Genomic DNA, 20208 nt, shown 5'->3' on the forward strand with positions numbered 1-20208 from the left:
GAATAAGATCAGTTGAGACTTGCCAGAGTTATGGCTCTCAACATGAAACAACCATAACGAAATTGCTGCCATGCAGCCATATTGGATCATATCATGAAACAAATTGACGTACATATGTATGACATAAGTCAATGTCCTTGTACCAACTTTGAATAAAATCGGTTGAGATATGCCTGACTTATGGCTCTGTACATGAAAAAATCGTTACAAAATGGCCGCCTGGCGCCATATTGGATCGTATCACAAAACAAATTGACGTGCATATCTATGACATTGGTCAATGTCCTTGTACCAACTTTGAATAAAATCGGTTGAAACATGTCTGAGTTATGGCTCTGTACATGAAAAAATCGTTACAAAATGGCCGCCTGGCGGCCATATTGGATCGTATCACAAAACAAATTGACGTGCATATCTATGACATTGGTCAATGTCCTTGTACTAACTTTGAATAAAATCGGTTGAAACGTGTCTGAGTTATGGCTCTGTACATGAAAAAATCGTTACAAAATGGCCGCCTGGCGGCCATATTGGATCGTATCACAAAACAAATTGACGTGCATATCTATGACATTGGTCAATGTCCTTGTACCAACTTTGAATAAAATCGGTTGAAACATGTCTGAGTTATGGCTCTGTACATGAAAAAATCATTAGAAAATGGCCGCCTGGCGGCCATATTGGATCGTATCACAAAACAAATTGACGTGCATATCTATGACATTGGTCAATGTCCTTGTACCAACTTTGAATAAAATCGGTTGAAACGTGTCTGAGTTATGGCTCTGTACATGAAAAAATCGTAATAAAATGGCTGCCTGGCGGCCATATTGGATCGTATCACAAAACAAATTGACGTGCATCTGTATGACATATGAAGTAATTCTTGTACCAAGTTTGAATGAAATCGCTCCTTGCATCTCTGAGATATCTGCGTGAACGGACGGACGGACGGACGGACGACGGACGCACACACGCACGCACGGACGCACACACGCACGGACATGACCAAACCTATAAGTCCCCCCGGACGGTGTCCGTGGGGACTAATTAGCAATTTCCTTGACGTAGACATTTGGATAAAATTTGGACACCCAAACGTGGGTTCAGGATTTGCAGGAAAGCGTATGAATGATGCACAGGCCTGAACTGAAATGTGAGAAACAATGTTTGAGAGGCTACTATGACTACTGATGCCAAAATGATGAGAGCTGAGGAAGAGGAAGAAAAATAACACTGTGTCCTTTGAGTGCTATCAGGGATGTCATGTGATTGATGGTGTCAGTACAATGATAAAATGACTATAACATCAAAATTGAATAAGTCATTAGTACTTAATGCCCATGGTGCTTGTAATTGAGAGCATTTCCCGATGAATTTACCAAGTTAATTCTGCTAGAATGTGGTTTCTGCTTTTCTGTAAAAACATCCCCTACACATTAAGTATTCTATGAAGGTATGGGGGTCCATGCTTTTCCAAGAGCTAGTTACATTGATGGCATAAATCTGCTAAATTTTTATCAATACTCTGAGAGAAAAAAAAGGACAATTTGTTTGTCAACAAATCAGAGTTTGAAGAATTTTTATATTACAGAAATGCAGAACAGTTGACTTGATCAGTACGCATAATGTTAAAATGATATTCCGAATATGGTGTGCATTCAAGTTTACCCGCTGTCTGTTGTAAGTGAAACAAGTAAAAATGATAAATGAAAACAATATTAATCTTGGTATCACAAAGGAAAAACCTAATACCTGCCATATAATTTTAAAAACGAGTTTCACTTACAACAGTGCAAAATTTTACCATTGCATGTTAAATGGGTAAGTATGGCATAAGTGATACAAAGCATTTTGCAGAGGTTAATTTTCTTAAACTGTTGCTATGGAAACAAGAAGCATTCCCTTAATCATTACCTTTTTAACGGCTCAATATGGTCTTCCCTGCTTATCAAAAATAATTATGATAATTAATACAGGAGCGACTAACGATGAAACCGTACTTATATGCATATTTAACTATGGAAAGCATGAACGTCAACAGCACTTTCTGAAGAAGCGGAAAAACAGAATCTTACAATGTAGAGGCAAAGCTGGAAGAAAAAAGCTGCAATATTGTGAATCAACACAAAACTTACCCATGGAGCGCTCTTTCACCAAAAAAGTCTCCTCTGTTTAGTGTTTTTGTGAACTTCGAATCTCCATGACCTGATCCCCTCTGTGTAACGTTGCACTAGTGAAAATAGAAACACCAGAAAAATAGGAGTGAGACAGTCTTTCAAAACTTTTATCCGATTTTCTACACACATTTCTCCTTGATGACAAACAGTTTGTGTGGGCTCCCAAAGAAGTGAATTCTGCGATGAGAAAATCAAATTTAATTTCTGGTATTAATACATGTGGAGGGAAGATTTCAAGAAAAAACACATGTGTATGAGTAGGTCATCCACTCCAGTTGATTTGTATGACTTCCAGAGTGATGCGATATACATACTTTATTATGCTCCCTAAAAACTGATGGAAGATAAGAGCGAGGAACTATAATATCATGTGTTGATGTGCCAAAATCCTGCATTTTATGATTCATCATGCATTTGTTCTTGGTTGTTTAAAGAACCACTAACTGTAACTTTTGCTGGTTTTTTTTCTCTATTTTTGTTTTTAATGACAACCAATTTCTTGTTCTACCTCCAAATCATCTTAAGATACACGCTATTCTGCTTGTCAACTCAGCCTACACGTGTGTACATGTGGACTACATTGTTACTCAGTTGGTGAGTGAACTCTGATCCAGATTAGAATTCAAACGTAAACAATAAATATATACTTTAAGACACTGTCTAACGAGCTACAAAGTAGGTTTTTCAATACGTTTTGGGGAGTAAAACAAGAATTGCAGTTGACCTTGAATACAAAAACAGCGAAAAAATTAACAAAAAATTACAGCTGCTGGCTTTTTAAGTATTTCAAATGAAACCTCTGAGGCTAATGTTGTCAATCTTTACCTCAGACAGTACGGTGTTCCAGGAATGAATACAGAAAGCTGTTTCATTGCACTAACCATGATTACAGGTCACCCTAATTTACTTTCTATCAAAATAGATGCTGAAGAGAATTACTGGTACGGCAAAGTGCCAACATGAAGACCCATTATGAACCCTTCTGTGGCACTTTAAGGCGAGTACTTTTAGAATGCCGGATTATCGCAATGCATTGGAAACAAATTCATGGCTTTAAATAGATTCTTGCTATCACAAATCCATGGCTTCAGATAGACTCTTGCTTTCTAGTAAATATTGATACCATGGAGTATAAACTAAGGTAGTTTCAATCCCTTAAAGATCATAAAATACAATACACGTATTACATATGAAAAAAACCACCTCTTCAAGTCTTAACATAAGACTCAATCAGATTTATGTAGAATTAGATCTGACACACATTGGGAAGCCTGGTGGCAGAATGTTTTGAGGATTGTCAAACTGAGCTACTCAGGTATTAATTGTTTGAATACATACACCACCTGCATGTAGTTGGTTCTCACAAACCAGTCATGATTTTTTTGAAAGTTTGCCTAATTACCCTTGATTCACATGGTCTGTCAGAGCTTTCTGTGATGATTTCTCGGGGTCAATTATCACAGATATTCCATGGAAGCTGTAAAAACATCAAAAGCATTTTTCACGAAGTCCCTATTACATCATTATATGAGCCAATTTCCCTCTTGTCCGATTACTCCGTACATGCGGTTATTTAACAGTGGAGGAAATTTCATTTGACGGTGAACAGAATTATGAAATTGGAATTACGTGCATGGATTACACATGAAACATAAAGTGAGTGGTTTTCTGTGTTTTTACTCCTCAGCTACTCAATAAACAGATGAATAATTTCCAACATAAAATTATATCAAAGTGTAGTGAACATTTTCTGGATACCGTCATAGGTTGCAATTAATTCTCTCGTTTCACATACTGGGTATAATGATATCTTGGTATTAACAAATTAATTTATCCTATCAATAATTTTAACATTAAATCCCTATTAATTTTGTTCCGTAAACTTCCTCACAACCAAAGTAACTTTACCATGCGTTTGAGAAATATGACAGTCTAAGAACAAAAAATGCTATACAAGATGAAATTATGGAAGGCGTATTAAATACACATGGATTTTACATTTTTGTCATAGAAATATAGATAAATGTTTAATTTTTTCTTTGTGCAAATCTTCAATATTTGTGAAATAAACTACCCAGTAGTTCTTTTATGAGACTATACAAGTTACATGGCACCACCCTGAACAACGAAATATCATCTTCATTCTGACAGACTGTTGACAAGGATATCAGCATCATTTAATATGCATCTCTATTCATTGTACAGTAGCTTCCTCTGACAAAACTGACTCTAATCTATATTACCTTTTTGTGCAGAAAACTTGGAAAGCAATTCAAATCAAAGTGGTTTCATTGAAAGGGAACAGAATGCTCCATGGAGGTGTGTGTATCACCAGATTGATCAATACTTAGTCCACCCTCATATCGGTGTTCACACGATTTTGCTGATTGGGTAATACACTGCTTGCTATTGTGTAGTTAAATGTCAAAATATCAGTCAGAGCACTCAGAGGTTTGTGAAACACTGACTGGGAGGAAAAGTATGATATCATCTGTCAAGCTTTTGTTCTTCCATGATCTGATATCACGGTTGCCTTCTATAGAAAACAAAATACTAAAAAACAGCTGTTGCCCCTAGATACCAATGATAGCATTGTTCATGATGGCATGACCATCCTCCCACACATCTCATCTCACATGCTCATCTCAGATTTTCAACATTTGCAGCGGTGCATGAGTCATGTATCTTGCCCTTTCAAAAGTACAAGTCTCCGCAGGACACTGCTTCCTGAGTAAGGAGAGATTATCAAAACAATGTCTCTATGCTTAACTCTTTGAGTGCTGTAATTTTCCCACCAAAATTGTTGTGCAACATTTTACCAATTTTTATGAATTTTTCTGTTATTGTTTTGATAATTTTGGACCAAACGGACATCACATTTTATTGGCTACAGTTTTTCATCAAAACTTTGGCAAAAATCAGAAAAAATTTGACTGGGGTACATTTTATAAAGGCAACAAAAATTGCCTTTGGTGCCCAAAAGGTTAAACCACAGAAATCTATAGCACTTTCTGTCTGTGCCCTTGAAACAAAAGTTACAGTCTGCGATATTGATTACACAAATATTTGTACATCTGTCACACTAGGCCATAAATCACACAACACACATAATGCTACCAATTTTAGGATGCCACATATATTTCCACCAAAAATTTAGTTATTGTATTAAACATACCTATTACACTCGATGATACAGTTGTGATTTTGATAACTTATAAATTTCTGACTGTAATGCAGGTATATATGAAACCAGTTTATGTACATTCAAAGTCGTTGAAAATTACAAAACTTTCATGGGATTTTTCAAATGGCTTTAAAAGTATTGAAAGTAAAATAATACAATTTTCCAAGAGTGACTGGATAATTTGATAAATTTCTGAATTTCTAATCACAAAATGTCAAGGTCATCATGTCTAAAAAAACATGGCGGATAAATAGTCGTTTGGTAACTTACAATCATTTAATTACCCTAAATATATTTTGTCAGACTATAAAAAAGTAACTAAATAAAAACATCTGAATCAGCAAATTACAAATAGTATACCTAAATACACCCACATCTTCAGCCAAATGTTACCTCTGCTTCGTGTCAGGTGGAGCGGTATTTTTTATGCTGTAACAGATTTTTATGTGTTGTAACCGAGTAAAAATTTCAAATAAAATTTCAATTTTTTTTTTCAAGTGTTTTTCCCTCTCTCTCCAAAAAAATGAAATCTCATTCTGTGATAAAATTTTGATAACATTCTCAGTTTCAAAATGTGCCCCTGAATTTCTAAGAACTTGAACTTCATCAGTGAAGCTATAGCTTCTGCATTTTCTATCTATTCTGGCAAGTAAAGCTAGCATCCATTTAGGTGTTTGAGTACATATTAAATCAGAAATAGAATTTCTTGCATTGAATATCACTGGAAAACTTGAATTCAGTAATGACATAATACCATAGTATTATAAATATCAGTAATTATGCAAAACAATTTCATGAACAACAGTGAGAGTTATTACACAGGTTAAAATCTTAAACTGTTGAATCAAAATCCAAGTCTTTTAAAACTCTAATTCCTTGAAGAAACTTTCCACAACTCTCTTTTAAAATCTGACCAGTGAGTAGGCCATGACAATCAGATTTGTTTTTGATCATTGCTTGCATCATTTCAAGACCTGTGTATCATTTTTTGTTCCTTCTTTGGTGTGTTCAACAACAAAACATAAATGATTCACAAAGATGTATCAATAAAAGTGCTGAGCTGAATGTCAGGGGTTGCCTTTTTTTCCAGATCTGAAAACACTGTTGTGCTGTCAGCATTGTTACTCATCTGATACTGATACGCTTTGGCCCAAAAATTTGGCCCAAAAATGGAAATTTAGAAGAGAATGGAAACTATATTACCAGTAGCTTTATAAATTTAAGGTCAAGGCTGAAACACCAAAAAACCACCATTACCTGAGATTTTTTCATTTGTGTGCACTGTGCCTTACGTCTATCTGTTGACGTGAGCTATTTTATTATATTTCATTATTTATTTGTTACGAAGGACATCATCATTCATATTCCTCTTTGTTACAGTGAAGGAAATCATCATACCCATCCCTCACTTTGTTATGAAAGACAAAAATTGTACATTTCCATCACTTTGTTATGAAGGAAATCATCATACCTATCCCTCACTTTGTTATGAAAGACAAAAATTGTACCTATACATCACTTTGTTATGAAGGACATCATCATGCCTATCCTTCACTTTGTTATGAAGGACAAAAATCGTGCCTATCCCTCACTTTGTTATGAAGGACAAAAATCGTGCCTATCTCTCACTTTGTTATGAAGGACAAAAATTGTGCCTATCCCTCACTTTGTTATAAAGGACAAAAATCGTGCCTATCCCTCACTTTGTTATGAAGGACAAAAATCGTGCCTATCCCTCACTTTGTTATGAAGGACAAAAATCGTGCCTATCCCTCACTTTGTTATAAAGGACAAAAATCGTGCCTATCCCTCACTTTGTTATGAAGGACAAAAATCGTGCCTATCCCTCACTTTGTTATAAAGGACAAAAATCGTGCCTATCCCTCACTTTGTTATGAAGAACAAGTCATCGTTGATGACACAGTCCCCACTTGTTAATGGGTACTTTGATTACAGGTCCTCAGAGAGGATAGAGGCCTCTTCATTAGGTCTGTGATAAAAATACTTTTGAATAAATTTGCTTGATACATGTCTGAGCTGTAGTTCAGGACATGAAAGAATAAAATGGCCACATGGCGGCCTTATTGGATCCTATCACAGAACAAATCTATGTGCATATGTATGACAGACATCCAGCTCTATGGGTTTGCTCAGAATTAGATATATGCATAATTAATGAGGTACAGTATGAAGCATCATAAGGTCTCCCATCATACCATATATGAAGGGTGTACCACTTGTGGTTACTGAGTTATGGACAAATATGTATATTTGAGGTCAAAGGTCATCGAGGTCATGTGACATTTTGTCACAATAATTTTATTGCTAAGTTATCCCTATATACAAAAAATCAGACCTCTAGCTCTATTGACTTGCTCAAAATTAGATATGCACATAACTAATGAGGTACAATATGTGGCGTCATAAGCTGTCCCATCATACCATATATGAAGGGTGTAGCACTTGTGGTTACTGAGTTATGGACAAATATGTATATTTGAGGTCAAAGGTCACCGAGGTCACATGACATTTTGTCAAAAAAATTGTAGTGCTAAGTTATCCCTATATACCAAAAATCAGACCTCTAGCTCTATTGGCTCGCTCAAAATTAGATATGCACATAATTAATGATGTACAATATGTGGCATCATAAAGTGTCCCATCATACCATACATGAAGGGTGTAGCACTTGTGGTTACTGAGTTATGGACAAATATGTATATTTGAGGTCAAAGGTCACCGAGGTCACGTGACATTTTGTCAAAAAAATTTTATTGCTAAGTTATCCTACATACCAAAAATCAGACCTCTAGCTCTATTGGCTTGCTCAAAATTAGATATGCGCATAATTAATGAGGTACAATATGTGGCGTCATAAGCTGTGCCATCATACCATATATGAAGGGTGTACCACTCCACTTGTGGTTCGTGAGTTATGGACAAATATGTATATTTGAGGTCAAAGGTCACCGAGGTCACGTGACATTTTGTCAAAATATCTGAGATATCTGCGTGAAAGGATGGACTCACGGATGGACTCATGGACGGACATGACCCAATCTATTAGCCCCCTGGACTTCATCCGTTGGGACTAAAAACTGTCACTGCATCCTTTTTGCAATATGAATACGATGAGAAACTAAATTTTTATTTTTCTCGGCCTTATACATGGGAGTCTATGGACTGCCTTATACATGGGAGTCTATGGACTGCCCTATACATGGGAGTCTATGGACTGCCTTATACATGGGAGTCTATGGACTGCCTTATACATGGGAGTCTATGGACACTGCCTTATACATGGGAGTCTATGGAGGTGAAAACTAAAAAGTCCTCTAACACGGCCAAATTTGATCGCATTGTGAAACAAATCGACGTGCATCTGTATGGGGTAGGGTACTATCCTTGTGCAAAGTTTGAAAGAAATTGACCTGGGCATGTCTGAGATATCTGCGTGAACGGACGGACGCACGGACGGACGCACACACGCACGCACGGACATGACCAAACCTATAAGTCCCCCCGGACGGTGTCCGTGGGGACTAACAAAAATCATACCTATCCTTCACTTTGTTATAAAGGACAATAATCGTGCCTATCCCTCACTTTTTTATATGAAGGACAAAAATCCCAGTAAAGGATTCACAGAAATGGTTCTACTTGATTTCTGCCCGTAAAAGTTGATTCCCTTCAGCCCAAAAAGTTGATTCCCTTTAGCATAATATTGGTTAGAATGTTTTGGATTGGCTTTCAAGATGAAACAATACAGCCGATTATGACAAGAAACTTCTACATTCTTACCTTGCCTTTGTTTATGATATAGAATGTGTCTCCCCGAGCACCTTGACTAATGATGCACTCCCCTTCATCGTAGTACGCCTGTAAAAAAACACAGCAAACATTGAATGAAAATGTAGGACACACATCTGAGCTGTTCTCACAATAAATTACAAATTAGGATACACAATGACAGCAGTGGACTTTTATCATACAAAAAATGCAACTCTGATAATTTATCACTGTCGGACCTATAATCAAATAAAATATTTTACTGCTTGAAAAGACATAAATAACTGAATGTAACCTTGCGTGTTTTTAGGATTGCCATTAAATCATAAGTTTTTTAAAATGAAGTATTTAAAAGACAGATAAATGAAGTGGTATCAAACTAACCTCTTCTAAAATGTCAGCTATTTTATTGAGGGCCTCTTCTGGAAGATCCTTAAATGTGGGAACGCTGATGGTAAAAAAACAAAAAAAATAAGTTCTATAAAGTTAAAACAGTCTCTTCTCCCAATGTTTATGATTCAGAGATAACAGGTGAAGTTTTGTTGATAAGTTTTCAATTTCACGAATTTGCTGTTCAAAATACCGATACAAGTTCTGTGTGGTTGATGTCATCTGAATGCACAGGGTTTTCAATATCACTGTTGATTTTTACCCTGCTCACCCCTAGTTCCCTGTGAACAGGTCCACCATAACCATTGACAACAATAGATTTGGGCCAAACTGTGGTGGGGAAAGGGTTAAAAATATTACATTGAACATAGTTTAGTCATTTTGAATATGGAATGGTGTGTTAAAATTTTCAGTTGTATCTTGTGTATGGAATGGTGCTGTAATGAGCTTAGCTACAACAGAAGTGAATATTTTAAACATTGAAGAAATACAAGAAACCAATGAAGTCTTTCATGGCAAGTGATATGGTACACAACGCAAACCAGACATAAAGTCGACCACAGTTCGATGTTTTCCCTATTGGTACAGCTGAATTTCAAAATTACAAACACATCCAGTTTAAAAATTAAAACTTATTTCCCCAAAAAGATGTCCTGGGCTACAACTTCATCTACAGCATACTGTTGTCTCTCATTAAAATTTGTAAAACTTGACAAACTTTATGCCATCTGATGGCACTGTATTAAGTACACTTCCTGACATATTTCTACCAAAACTGAAGAGAACACATCATTGGATATTTACAGGTACATGGACTCAAGGCATTTTTAATATCATTGTTATACAAATTTCCATGCTGAAAATAATGATGTAATTGAAAGTATTCATTTGAAATAAATAGGAAATACAAATATCAATCCTTGACAGTAGGGTGTCACAGTATGCTAACGAAGCGATGGTTACCACATTGACAAATGTCAACAATATCTACCTGCACAATTCACTCAGAAATATTTTTGGACAATATGGACGTACAAAAATACAGTTACTGGATAATTTTGGTCACATTGATGTGCAAAGATCATAAAAAATCCCCAAATCAAATGTCAAACACGTTGATATGTCAATAAGTACATACACATACGATGGAAATGTGGTCTGAATTGAAGAGGTGTGGTCAGAATTGAGGTGAAAATCATAACTGAGGAAAAATGAATGATTGTAATATTCTATTTTATCAATGATATTTCATCTGTGACAGGTATTGCGATGTTGTCTTGTCAACTTGTTCCTCTGTATCTGCCAAAACAAATAAGTAAACAGACACCAAACAGTTTATGATGGTTCAAAGCTCTCCTATCCACGTTCTCCAACCTTGGTAAGTAATTCTTCTTCACAATCAGAGTACCGAAAATGTTTGAAAACACCAGTATTGAACAAACTTTGTAAATATACAAATGTAACCTTCTACTTTCATGGACAAAAATTTTGTTCTTGAACTCAGTTGTGTTACAATTGAACGCAAATTTTAAAAATGCACTGTAAATATATTTCGACATATATCAGAATAAAGTTTGTTTCTATTTTAATATTTTTCATCTACAGCTAACTACAAATTGTCTACAAATGAGTTCATGAAACAGCAAGGAATAAACCTTATCTGTAAATTCTTACATCAATGAAGTATTTATAATTCACAGAACAACCCAAACATAAAGAAATGGTGCAGAGTTCTTAAGTAAAGGATTCAAAACACATCCTGCGCTAATTGAGTTGTATCATCAGGGGAACAGATTAAACGTGACGGAAAAGCTTACTAATGACAAAAACATGTCCTGTTTTTGTTAAAAAGTATTGCAAATTGATTTTAAACTCACAGTAAAAAATGACCCTTTTATGTCCAATTTCGTCAATAAAGTTATACGACTGTTACAATATTCCAAAATTACTATATGTCAATAATAAACATACAGTTTTATCTTATGCCCGATGTCAGCACATCACATCCTGAAAATGTACAAACTGAGTAACAAAATCCAACTTTTGTGATAAAAATCGCGATTAGAAACAATATTTATATTGTTGACAAAAAGAAATTTTTGACCAATCCATATCTGTTTGTCAAAACAAGTCACTTCAAAACGAAAATTTCAACTCTGGCAAATAGTTGAATGCTTATGTTAGTGTATTTCTGCCATTGATAAAAATTCACCTCCAAATAGCACTATGAGTGACCCTGAATAGAGATAATGCTACGTAGATATTCTAAGAGTTGAATTTGTTAAAATGTAATCATATCAATATACATACTGTTTAATTGTAAGTTCTTTAAGTAGGTAGGAATCTTCCCTGTTGCTATCTTTGTTGTCTAATTTCCTTTGGCAGCACAACACCCGTGAGAAAGTAGAGAGACACCATTGCATGATACGACTGCTAACATTCCGATATAGGTGCCTCCACACTGTGTGAGATCTACCTGCTGCTGGTCGCTATCTAAATGTGGCTTGAATTTTTACAACCTAAGTGGTCTTATATATGGCTCCCTAGCACACACAAATTGGCGGGCAGAATTCTTTCTTTTGTAAAATACATTTTTAACTCTAAATATTATCTTTCAGAAAAGGTGTCCAATATTGTAGATTGAAATAAACGAGCATGATGGCAATCAGCTTTGTCCCATTGAAATTTTAGGAGTTCAAAATATATCAATGAAAAAAGATCTGTATGCATTATCATTAAAATTAAAGAACAGAGACGATGTGATATAAATCTGCTATGAAAGTAAATTTCTAGACGTAGGTTGTCAATAGCAATGGTTTATTTGAATGTCCCTCCTGTAAGTTCAACTGTAAATTTGTTTCCTGACTTTGAGAATTCATGGAGTGGGGTCTACTGTAATGCCGATGACAACAGCTGGTTATCGTGACCTCACATGAACAGATGATGCCGCTAAATTTGTTGTTGTTGTCACTCATACATCTGTCATACAGGGACATTTTTGTTTTGCTTCCAAGTTGTATTGGCTTTTACATTATAGCTTTGTCAATACCAGTGAATTTTGTGACGTCATCGCCCAGATTATTACTGATAATGTATCTGATTATCCAGTATTGTGGCCCCAGATGTTTTCTACATCTACAAATTCACTGGCATTGCCAAAACTATAAAACAAGAGCAATAAAGTACCCCTCCCAACCCATAATGGACTCAAGCAAACTATGCATTCCATAATGTACTGGGCTTTGCCTCGTAAATTATGTTGTGCAAAGCTTGCTTTCATCGATTATGGGCCAAGAAGGGTACATTATTGCTTACACATATTATTGCACAATAAATATTATTTGTAATTCTCACTGAAAAGTTCATGACATAGTTTACATGTTTGTTCTCCTGTTTTCGGACTATTCTTGCAAAGTGAAAAGTGCTTAAAATTGGGAAATTTCCAGTGTAAGTACAGCCAAATATTAAGACAAACCAAGCGTGAAAACACGTAAAAACATTTGTCTTTGATAATCAGTCGATTTCAAAATCCTTTCTTGTGCAGTGTCTGGAAGCTGATTAACGCTTCAATGCTTGTTGAATCTTCACATCTCTCACGCTCTCAGGGCGCACGCACTTGAAAATCTGCTTATTTTGAGGCATACAGCTGAACGACTTCGAGAAAAAATGGTGAAAGTGTATTTGACATTTCATATTCTGCAGTTCTCACGAGGATTCCACTCGAAGGTTTAACAAGCTAAGTTAAAATGGCAGACATCAGAGTCTGTTTTTACTGTTAAAGTTGCATCGTGAACCGATAATTCACCAGCACTGTCGGACAGACAGCCTCACATGCTAATATGACAAAAACATTATCAGAACACTAATGAGGATATAAGTTGAATTCCTCACATCGTGGTTTAAAATTCCACTTTTTGAATCATTTTTCACATTTGAATAGCAGCTCCATGTACTCGTAAACATTGCTGTATCTTCCTTATTTTGTAGGAATAAGTACATTTCTGGCAGTGACTTTAACCGTAAATGGATATACAAACATCCAATAATATGAACAATATCACACCAGGGCTGAGCCCGTACAAGGTTGCTTTGAGTAAGATTGAAAATGTAATTTTGATTGAGGATGACAGTTCAATGTTCATAGTAGCTGTTTTGTGATTAAAGAATATTTTTTGGATTCTCTTCTTCGTCACAAGCATTAATATGGCCTCACTGGCGATGTGTACGGTAGAGGCATGACAGCACTGCGGTAAAATGAATTGCCCTATTGGGAAAGAAATGTATTTAAGCATGCCTGTAAAGCAGTTCACTGCACAGCGTACTTTCTGCCATGACGGTGACCCTTGGTACAAGTCTTGACAGCTGCTATATATTTTATCCCATATGGAATACATCGATACATTTTATTTTCAAATTTTGAGTTATTAAGTTATCTTTTAGTAACTTTGTGACTTTATCAATTGCAGATCTTGCAAAGTAAAAAATATTGATGCTGGGACCATGACGTGCGATGACACACTCACAAGCATTGTGGGATTGCAATGGTGGTGACTAATGCAGTAAAGAACTTTATTCTTATTATACCGCAGTAACGCATATGTATCAATCAGTAAGCCACTTTCAGTTGCTGAGCTATTATTCTTCAGTCTTGCTAAATGAGGTTTTCTTCAGAAAATTGGTACCTCATATGAAATTATGCATTTATGTTGAGTAACTGTCCAGGTCAGACCCATCCATCCAAGCTCAAACCATTCCATTGTTACTGTAGAAAATGCACCTCAGAGACATATATTTGGACTCTCAAACTTTCACAATTCTTTTCTGATCTACCACTTGAGGAGGCTCATTTTAAAGCTCTTGTAGTGAGAAAAAGTTTTACCATGGTTTTTGAAAGTTCCAAAATTTTATTTTTCCCCATAGAGTTAACGCACTGATGGCAGCGATTTAAAATTTCAAATATTGGTAAATGTTAGGGAATTTGTTTCTCCAGTAAAAAACTTTGCGCAGTGACCAGCGATTTTTATTTTTGATTTGGTAACAGAATGGTTGAAAGTTACATTGAGGAAAGTTTGAGCAAAAGTTTAAGTCTTTAACTTCGAGCTGCATACTACTTAAATAAAACACCAACCCTCTGATGGTGTCCCTACCATCTCACCAAAATGTACCCTTTCAAAGGACTAGACAGTATAATCAAAATATATCCAGCCAAACAATGAGATATATATAATCAACACGTCTTTGCTGCATATCACGATCCCACAAGTCAGTCTCTACTATCCTTTATCATGATATCAATAGACATTAAAAATTTTTACCTTGCCAAATATTGTTGGACATCTTTTTAGACCCATGAGTGATTCCAGATCAAAATAACTACCAACTGAGACTTTTGATGGACATTTACGAGGTCATTTATCGAATCAAACGGAACATGTTAGCTCATCAAAAATTGAGCAAAATAATTTTCATGAAATTCAGCAAAGTAACAGTAGGGCCATGAAGAAAAAATAAATTGTTCCTCAGAATCACCCCTTCTACTTCAGCTAATTTGGAAATTTTTTTTTGAAATTGTGGCAAATATATACTTCTGCATTGCAATTACTTTAATTTTGTTTTCCTTTTAGTCATTTTTGGTTTCCATATTTTTACATTTTTTTTTTCTTCTTTGAGCATCATGGAAAGTTCAGAATTTGTTGTGTCAACATGGCCTGTATAAGTAACGCCTCTATTATTGTGGACAGTTTGTACAATTGAGACTCCCAGTCATCAGTAACTGTTATCAGTAACCAAGTGGGAGATTTTGCTGGTTTTTGAAAAGAAAACCAAAAACAATTTGCTTGCTACGTCTGTAGCTGTGTCAAAAAATCTGAGGAACAATAATTGTTTTTTCTCTAGCCTAACTGCTTATAGCCCTATCATTTCTGCAATTATTTCATAGTATGTGACACCGTAAAATATTATGTGAAATTTGTCCCTGAGATTATTCTACAGTATACTTACTTCTTTAGGAGTTCGACATATTCTGCTTGTCGTATCAATCCTGTTTTCATCATAATAGCTTGGAAGCACGGTCTATCAATAGCCCATAGTTTTGTATGTGTAATAGCTGGACAAATATCAAAAACAGATATTTAACAAATGCAAGCATTTCAGAGAACAAGAAGAATACAAATACATTACAAAGTAATCACCTTACAGTTCTTCAATTTACGGTTTGACATTCCAGAAGACAGAAAGATGACATCAAAAGAGAACAGATCAAGAGAGCAGAGAAGAATTTCACTTGTCACAGAACTTTTGTCGATCAATACTCTAGACACAGTGAATGTTTTCTTGTACTACTGGCAGTTGCTTTGAAAATCAAGAATTGGTTTACAGAGTTCAAAATGGCTTGATGTGTAGCAGTTTTCTGATTACAGGTGGCATAAGAGAGGCAGCTTGTATCTTGTACCAGAAGTCATGAAAACTTGTAATACATGAACAGCTGATACAATGATACAACATTCACATGGCTGGAAATTACTGGGTTTGACAAGAGACCTGCCGGTCTACTTTTGGACAACTTTACAACCACAAAATTTAGTTGTGTTATGTATACTTGTCTTAACTTTGTAGAATAAATGCATGGAGAATGTCAAAGTAACTAATTCTATCTAGTCTAACAATGATAGCATCACCGTTTGTATAATGGCAACATGTTCTTTTTCATTTAGAGCGCCCTCTACAGGCTTACTGCAAAGATCCATTCCTTGAGCACAATTTGACCATCCTGGTTAATGCAGTTATCTACAGAATACACTCTTTTCCTGAAGGTGTGGTAGATCGATAGCGCTGTCTGTGAGAGACCAACACTTACCTTTAACAGTTGCAGTTCTTGTACAGTTGTATAGAATAGCAAGTTCACCAAATACTTTAGATCTACCCATCGTACATAGGAATTTTCCTTCTTTAGTAACTTCGACTTTGCCCTCTGCAAAAGAAAATCAATATTATGGTCATAAAAATCAAATTTGTTTTCTCGTAGTCAATACTTATCTGGTAAATCAATCGTCTGTAACCATATAGTTTGTGCCCTTGTTTCTTCAGGTTAAACTAAGTCTCTCATATAATAGTACGTTATGGTTACAGTTTTATTTTCAATGTCAGAAAATTTGTCCAGTGCTTTATGGAAGGCAAAATTACACCGTATAAATGCACTTTGTAAATGTCAATATTACGAATTTGAGAGCTGTTTTGTTTATAAAAGGTCTGAATAATTCACAAAATGCACTGACAGCAATTATGATTTAGATTAGCAGGATGGAGCATTATAAACTTTAAAAAATGCACAATGTTATTTTTATATAAAAACCATATTTTCATCCTTCCTCGGCAGTCAATAGCCAATATCTGCGGCACATAGATTTGTTGTTAACACCACTGTGCATTGCAGTCCCCATGATGCGCTCTTTGGGGAATTTACTTCCATTACAAAGCTGTTGGAATACAGAAATTCCATTTAGCTTTTTTTTTTCCTTTGAGTGAACAGACTTTGACCATATTGAGAACTGAATACCGTCCCTTAAAAGAAATGTTGAATTTCCAACTCTGTTAAAAATGACCAGCAAATTTTAAAATATTCTTTTTTTAATGTGACAAACCATCTGTGCCAATCTTCTGTTGGTTTTATATTAAGCTCTCTACATTAGGTTTTCTACATCTATTGATGCTTTTTGATTCCAAATAAAATCGGTGAATATTCTTTTCCAGCCTACATAAAATAAATATTACACTTAGTATACTATGTAAATTTGAACGTCAGTACTACATGAAAAATATATGCATCTTTGAAATATTTTCATGTTCTGTGAGCCATTATTTGAAACCCAAAGGAGGATAAAATATGGATGCTATTCACCCAATCTACAAGTCCCTTTCAGTCGAAAACATTACAAGACGTTCAGATATCTTGAATTATGAATATTACACTATGATACCTACTCAAAATTTCTGTGACATTAAATTGATTTTTTTTTACGGATATGGCATTATAATTCTACCATTGAAAATAAGCTGGAGCAAAACACTTCTTATCGCTTATAATATCACTTTGATTTATTTTTCCTTGGAATATTTGGAGTAATGGTTCCATTTACATACAGATTCAAATGGAATGAAACTTTCCATTTCTGAAGGAGTTCCGTCTCTCCTAGAGGAGCTTCCATGGTATGAAGTTAAATGGGGTCAGTAGATTTCAATCAACAAACTTAAATTGGTTGGCCATAAAATGGATTCTTTCTTGTTTGTATCTCAACACACAAACCAAAATGTGTCTGTACAGATACAGATAAGTTCAGATTTGCAGCCATCTTGGCAGCAAGCACTACTACGGAACAGCGACTTTCATTGGGTAATTTTGTTAGGATTGGTAATTTTAACCAATCAGTGAAGCACTAAATCTGTAACTTTCACCTTTGTGATACAGTGTTTACTCTTTGAGAAGTTTTATCAGTATTTTGACCACCAACTAATCTGTCTGAATCCTCCTTTCAGATAGATCCCAAATACATACACACACCACATTGTTGAATCTAACAAATATGCAATTTGAGAAAAATTAATAATTCTTCTCAAATCGCATATTTGTCAAACATAATTCAGAATTAGTATCATGAAACATAAACCATTGAAATGAAAATACGCTATATCATTTATTGCAAAGATTGAGCAACATTGCAAGTATTGTGGTAGATTTGATAGTCAGCTCATGGAATAAGTCACCATGCATTCATTGATCATCCATTGCCAAGATCACATGACATTGCATGGTCTGTATCAGTTTCAGAGAAATATGTTCCAGCGTTATCAGTACAATATGCTGTTACTCTACAGCTGATGACAACATGACTTCATCACGTTTGATGGCTTGGATGAGTTCTTTGATAAATGTGAGTTGCATGGTAGTGTGATGACAAATCTATACGACATGAATCCTTAACTGCCCACTCGCTGGTACCCTGAAGTAACTCCTAACTTTGTCATCATCATCATCGGTTGTCATGTCTCCTGGCAACCAGGCGTACATGTGTAGTACACAAAATCCATCCTATGCTCCTTCCGTATTATATCATATGACGAGTTCATTTTTCTCTCATGGTCAGCCACGCAGTCTGTTTGCGGGGTATCAATTACATCGGCAGTCTCTCACATAGTACAGATTATGAAAAGACAGATGATTAAGGATGTTTCTTCTGACTTTTAACTTGGGTTAAAGAGTTGAATGCCATCTTCACTTGCTCTTTGTACCAGAATAAACATGACAAAAATAAACAAATAAAAGCAGACAAGAAAATTGGAAAACTGTTTGAATCACATGAGAAAAAGGGAAACGAGCCAAGAGCAGCATCAAGAAGTTATCTCAGGCACATGGCATGTAACTAGGTTTGACCACTACCACGCTGGTTATTGCTGCATTCAGAAGCAGACGAGCCATAGCACGTTTAATGAAGTGTACCCTAGGTTGGCTACAGCATAAACTAGTACAACCAAATTATACCACAGTAATTCAACTTGGCTGCAGTTCTTATCTTTAATGGTGCACGGTATCAATTCCTGATAATTCTAATGGAAGGTAAGGTTTTTCTTTAGTTCTGATACAATTGTCTCTTAAATTACCCCCTCTAGGAAACCAATTTTCCACTATTCACTTAAAATTCACCGAGCAAATTACCTCTGTTGCCATTTTCATTGCTTGATAATGGGAAAGAAAAAGTTGGCTTGGGTGATTGGAAAAATAGTGTAGAACAGACTGGAAAATTCCTGACTGATGCAAATTTCTTTTTCTGGGGAATTATCTGGAAAATTGAAGCTGTAATATTCTGTCATCGTCAGCTTTATAACGGAATTATCATTAGTGTTAAAGGTGAATCCCGGATTCTATTATCACTGCTGTTGTAGCTAAATCAAATTGCGGAACGGGAAGGGAAATATAATTTCCTTAGAAATTGAGGTGAATTTTAAAAAGACAACAAGTGAATTGATGTTTTGTCCTGTCTGCTCAAAACCCATTTTCTGTCTGTCTTCAAAGTGAGGATTAAAATTTGCTGCGTGTTTTCAAATTAATGGAATCTCTGTAAAAAAAATGCAATCTGACAGAGTCATCATAGAATGGATGTACGCAATGAGCTACATACACAAAATTTGAAGTATAAAAAACGTAGTAATGTAGAGTTATTACAATCCTAAGCATTCAAAATGTAAATTTATAGTAAATATTAGCATAATTACGCTGTCATAATACAAAGTATAAGAGTAATATGCCATACGACAGACATTTGTTTACGCATGCATCAACATGGCAAAATGAGTTGCTCCAGGGGTAACATAGGAGCCATGATTGCGTTTTGATCCCTCCCCCACTGTTTCTCTGATATTTCTCTTCAATTCACGGTGATAAAACCTTTGGTTAAACATTTCTGTGACTATTTTTCTGTCTCTTATATCAAATTTCATTTCTTGGAACCACCGCATAAAAGTCAGCTAGAAAATTTTTTTTCCCAAAGTCATGAGATGGAGCTTGTTCACAATCTACCCAATCTGGGATCAAGTATGTATGGCTAACAAAACACTACGAACGATAACATGTCATTAACCAAACAGAATATTGATTAACCCTTTGAGTGCTAT

At 35.5% G+C, this 20208-nt stretch overlaps 2 protein-coding genes across 9 annotated transcripts in view; one reads left to right on the forward strand and one right to left on the reverse strand.

Annotated features, from left to right (window-relative positions):
* LOC139122652 (annexin-B12-like) overlaps positions 1 to 20208 on the forward strand; it is a 365245-nt gene that overhangs the window by 86045 nt on the left and 258992 nt on the right. The window lies entirely within an intron of this gene.
* The window catches only part of LOC139122648 (cGMP-dependent protein kinase 1-like), a 194028-nt gene that overhangs the window by 15132 nt on the left and 158688 nt on the right, over positions 1 to 20208 (reverse strand). For 2 of the 6 annotated variants that reach the window (XM_070688235.1, XM_070688232.1), the window contains exons 3-8: positions 16400 to 16513; positions 15544 to 15649; positions 9538 to 9601; positions 9166 to 9243; positions 2139 to 2233; positions 1918 to 1944 (exon numbers count right to left, since the gene is read on the reverse strand). In XM_070688235.1, the coding sequence (XP_070544336.1) occupies positions 1918 to 1944; positions 2139 to 2233; positions 9166 to 9243; positions 9538 to 9601; positions 15544 to 15649; positions 16400 to 16513 (484 nt within the window). Of the gene's footprint in view, positions 1 to 1917; positions 1948 to 2138; positions 2234 to 9165; positions 9244 to 9537; positions 9602 to 15543; positions 15650 to 16399; positions 16514 to 20208 lie in introns of all 6 variants that reach the window. The other 4 variants (XM_070688234.1, XM_070688231.1, XM_070688236.1 and 1 more) reach the window with 2 other exon arrangements.

Source organism: Ptychodera flava, chromosome 22 (genome assembly GCF_041260155.1).
Source record: "Ptychodera flava strain L36383 chromosome 22, AS_Pfla_20210202, whole genome shotgun sequence".
In the NCBI taxonomy this organism is placed as follows: Eukaryota; Metazoa; Hemichordata; class Enteropneusta; family Ptychoderidae; genus Ptychodera; species Ptychodera flava.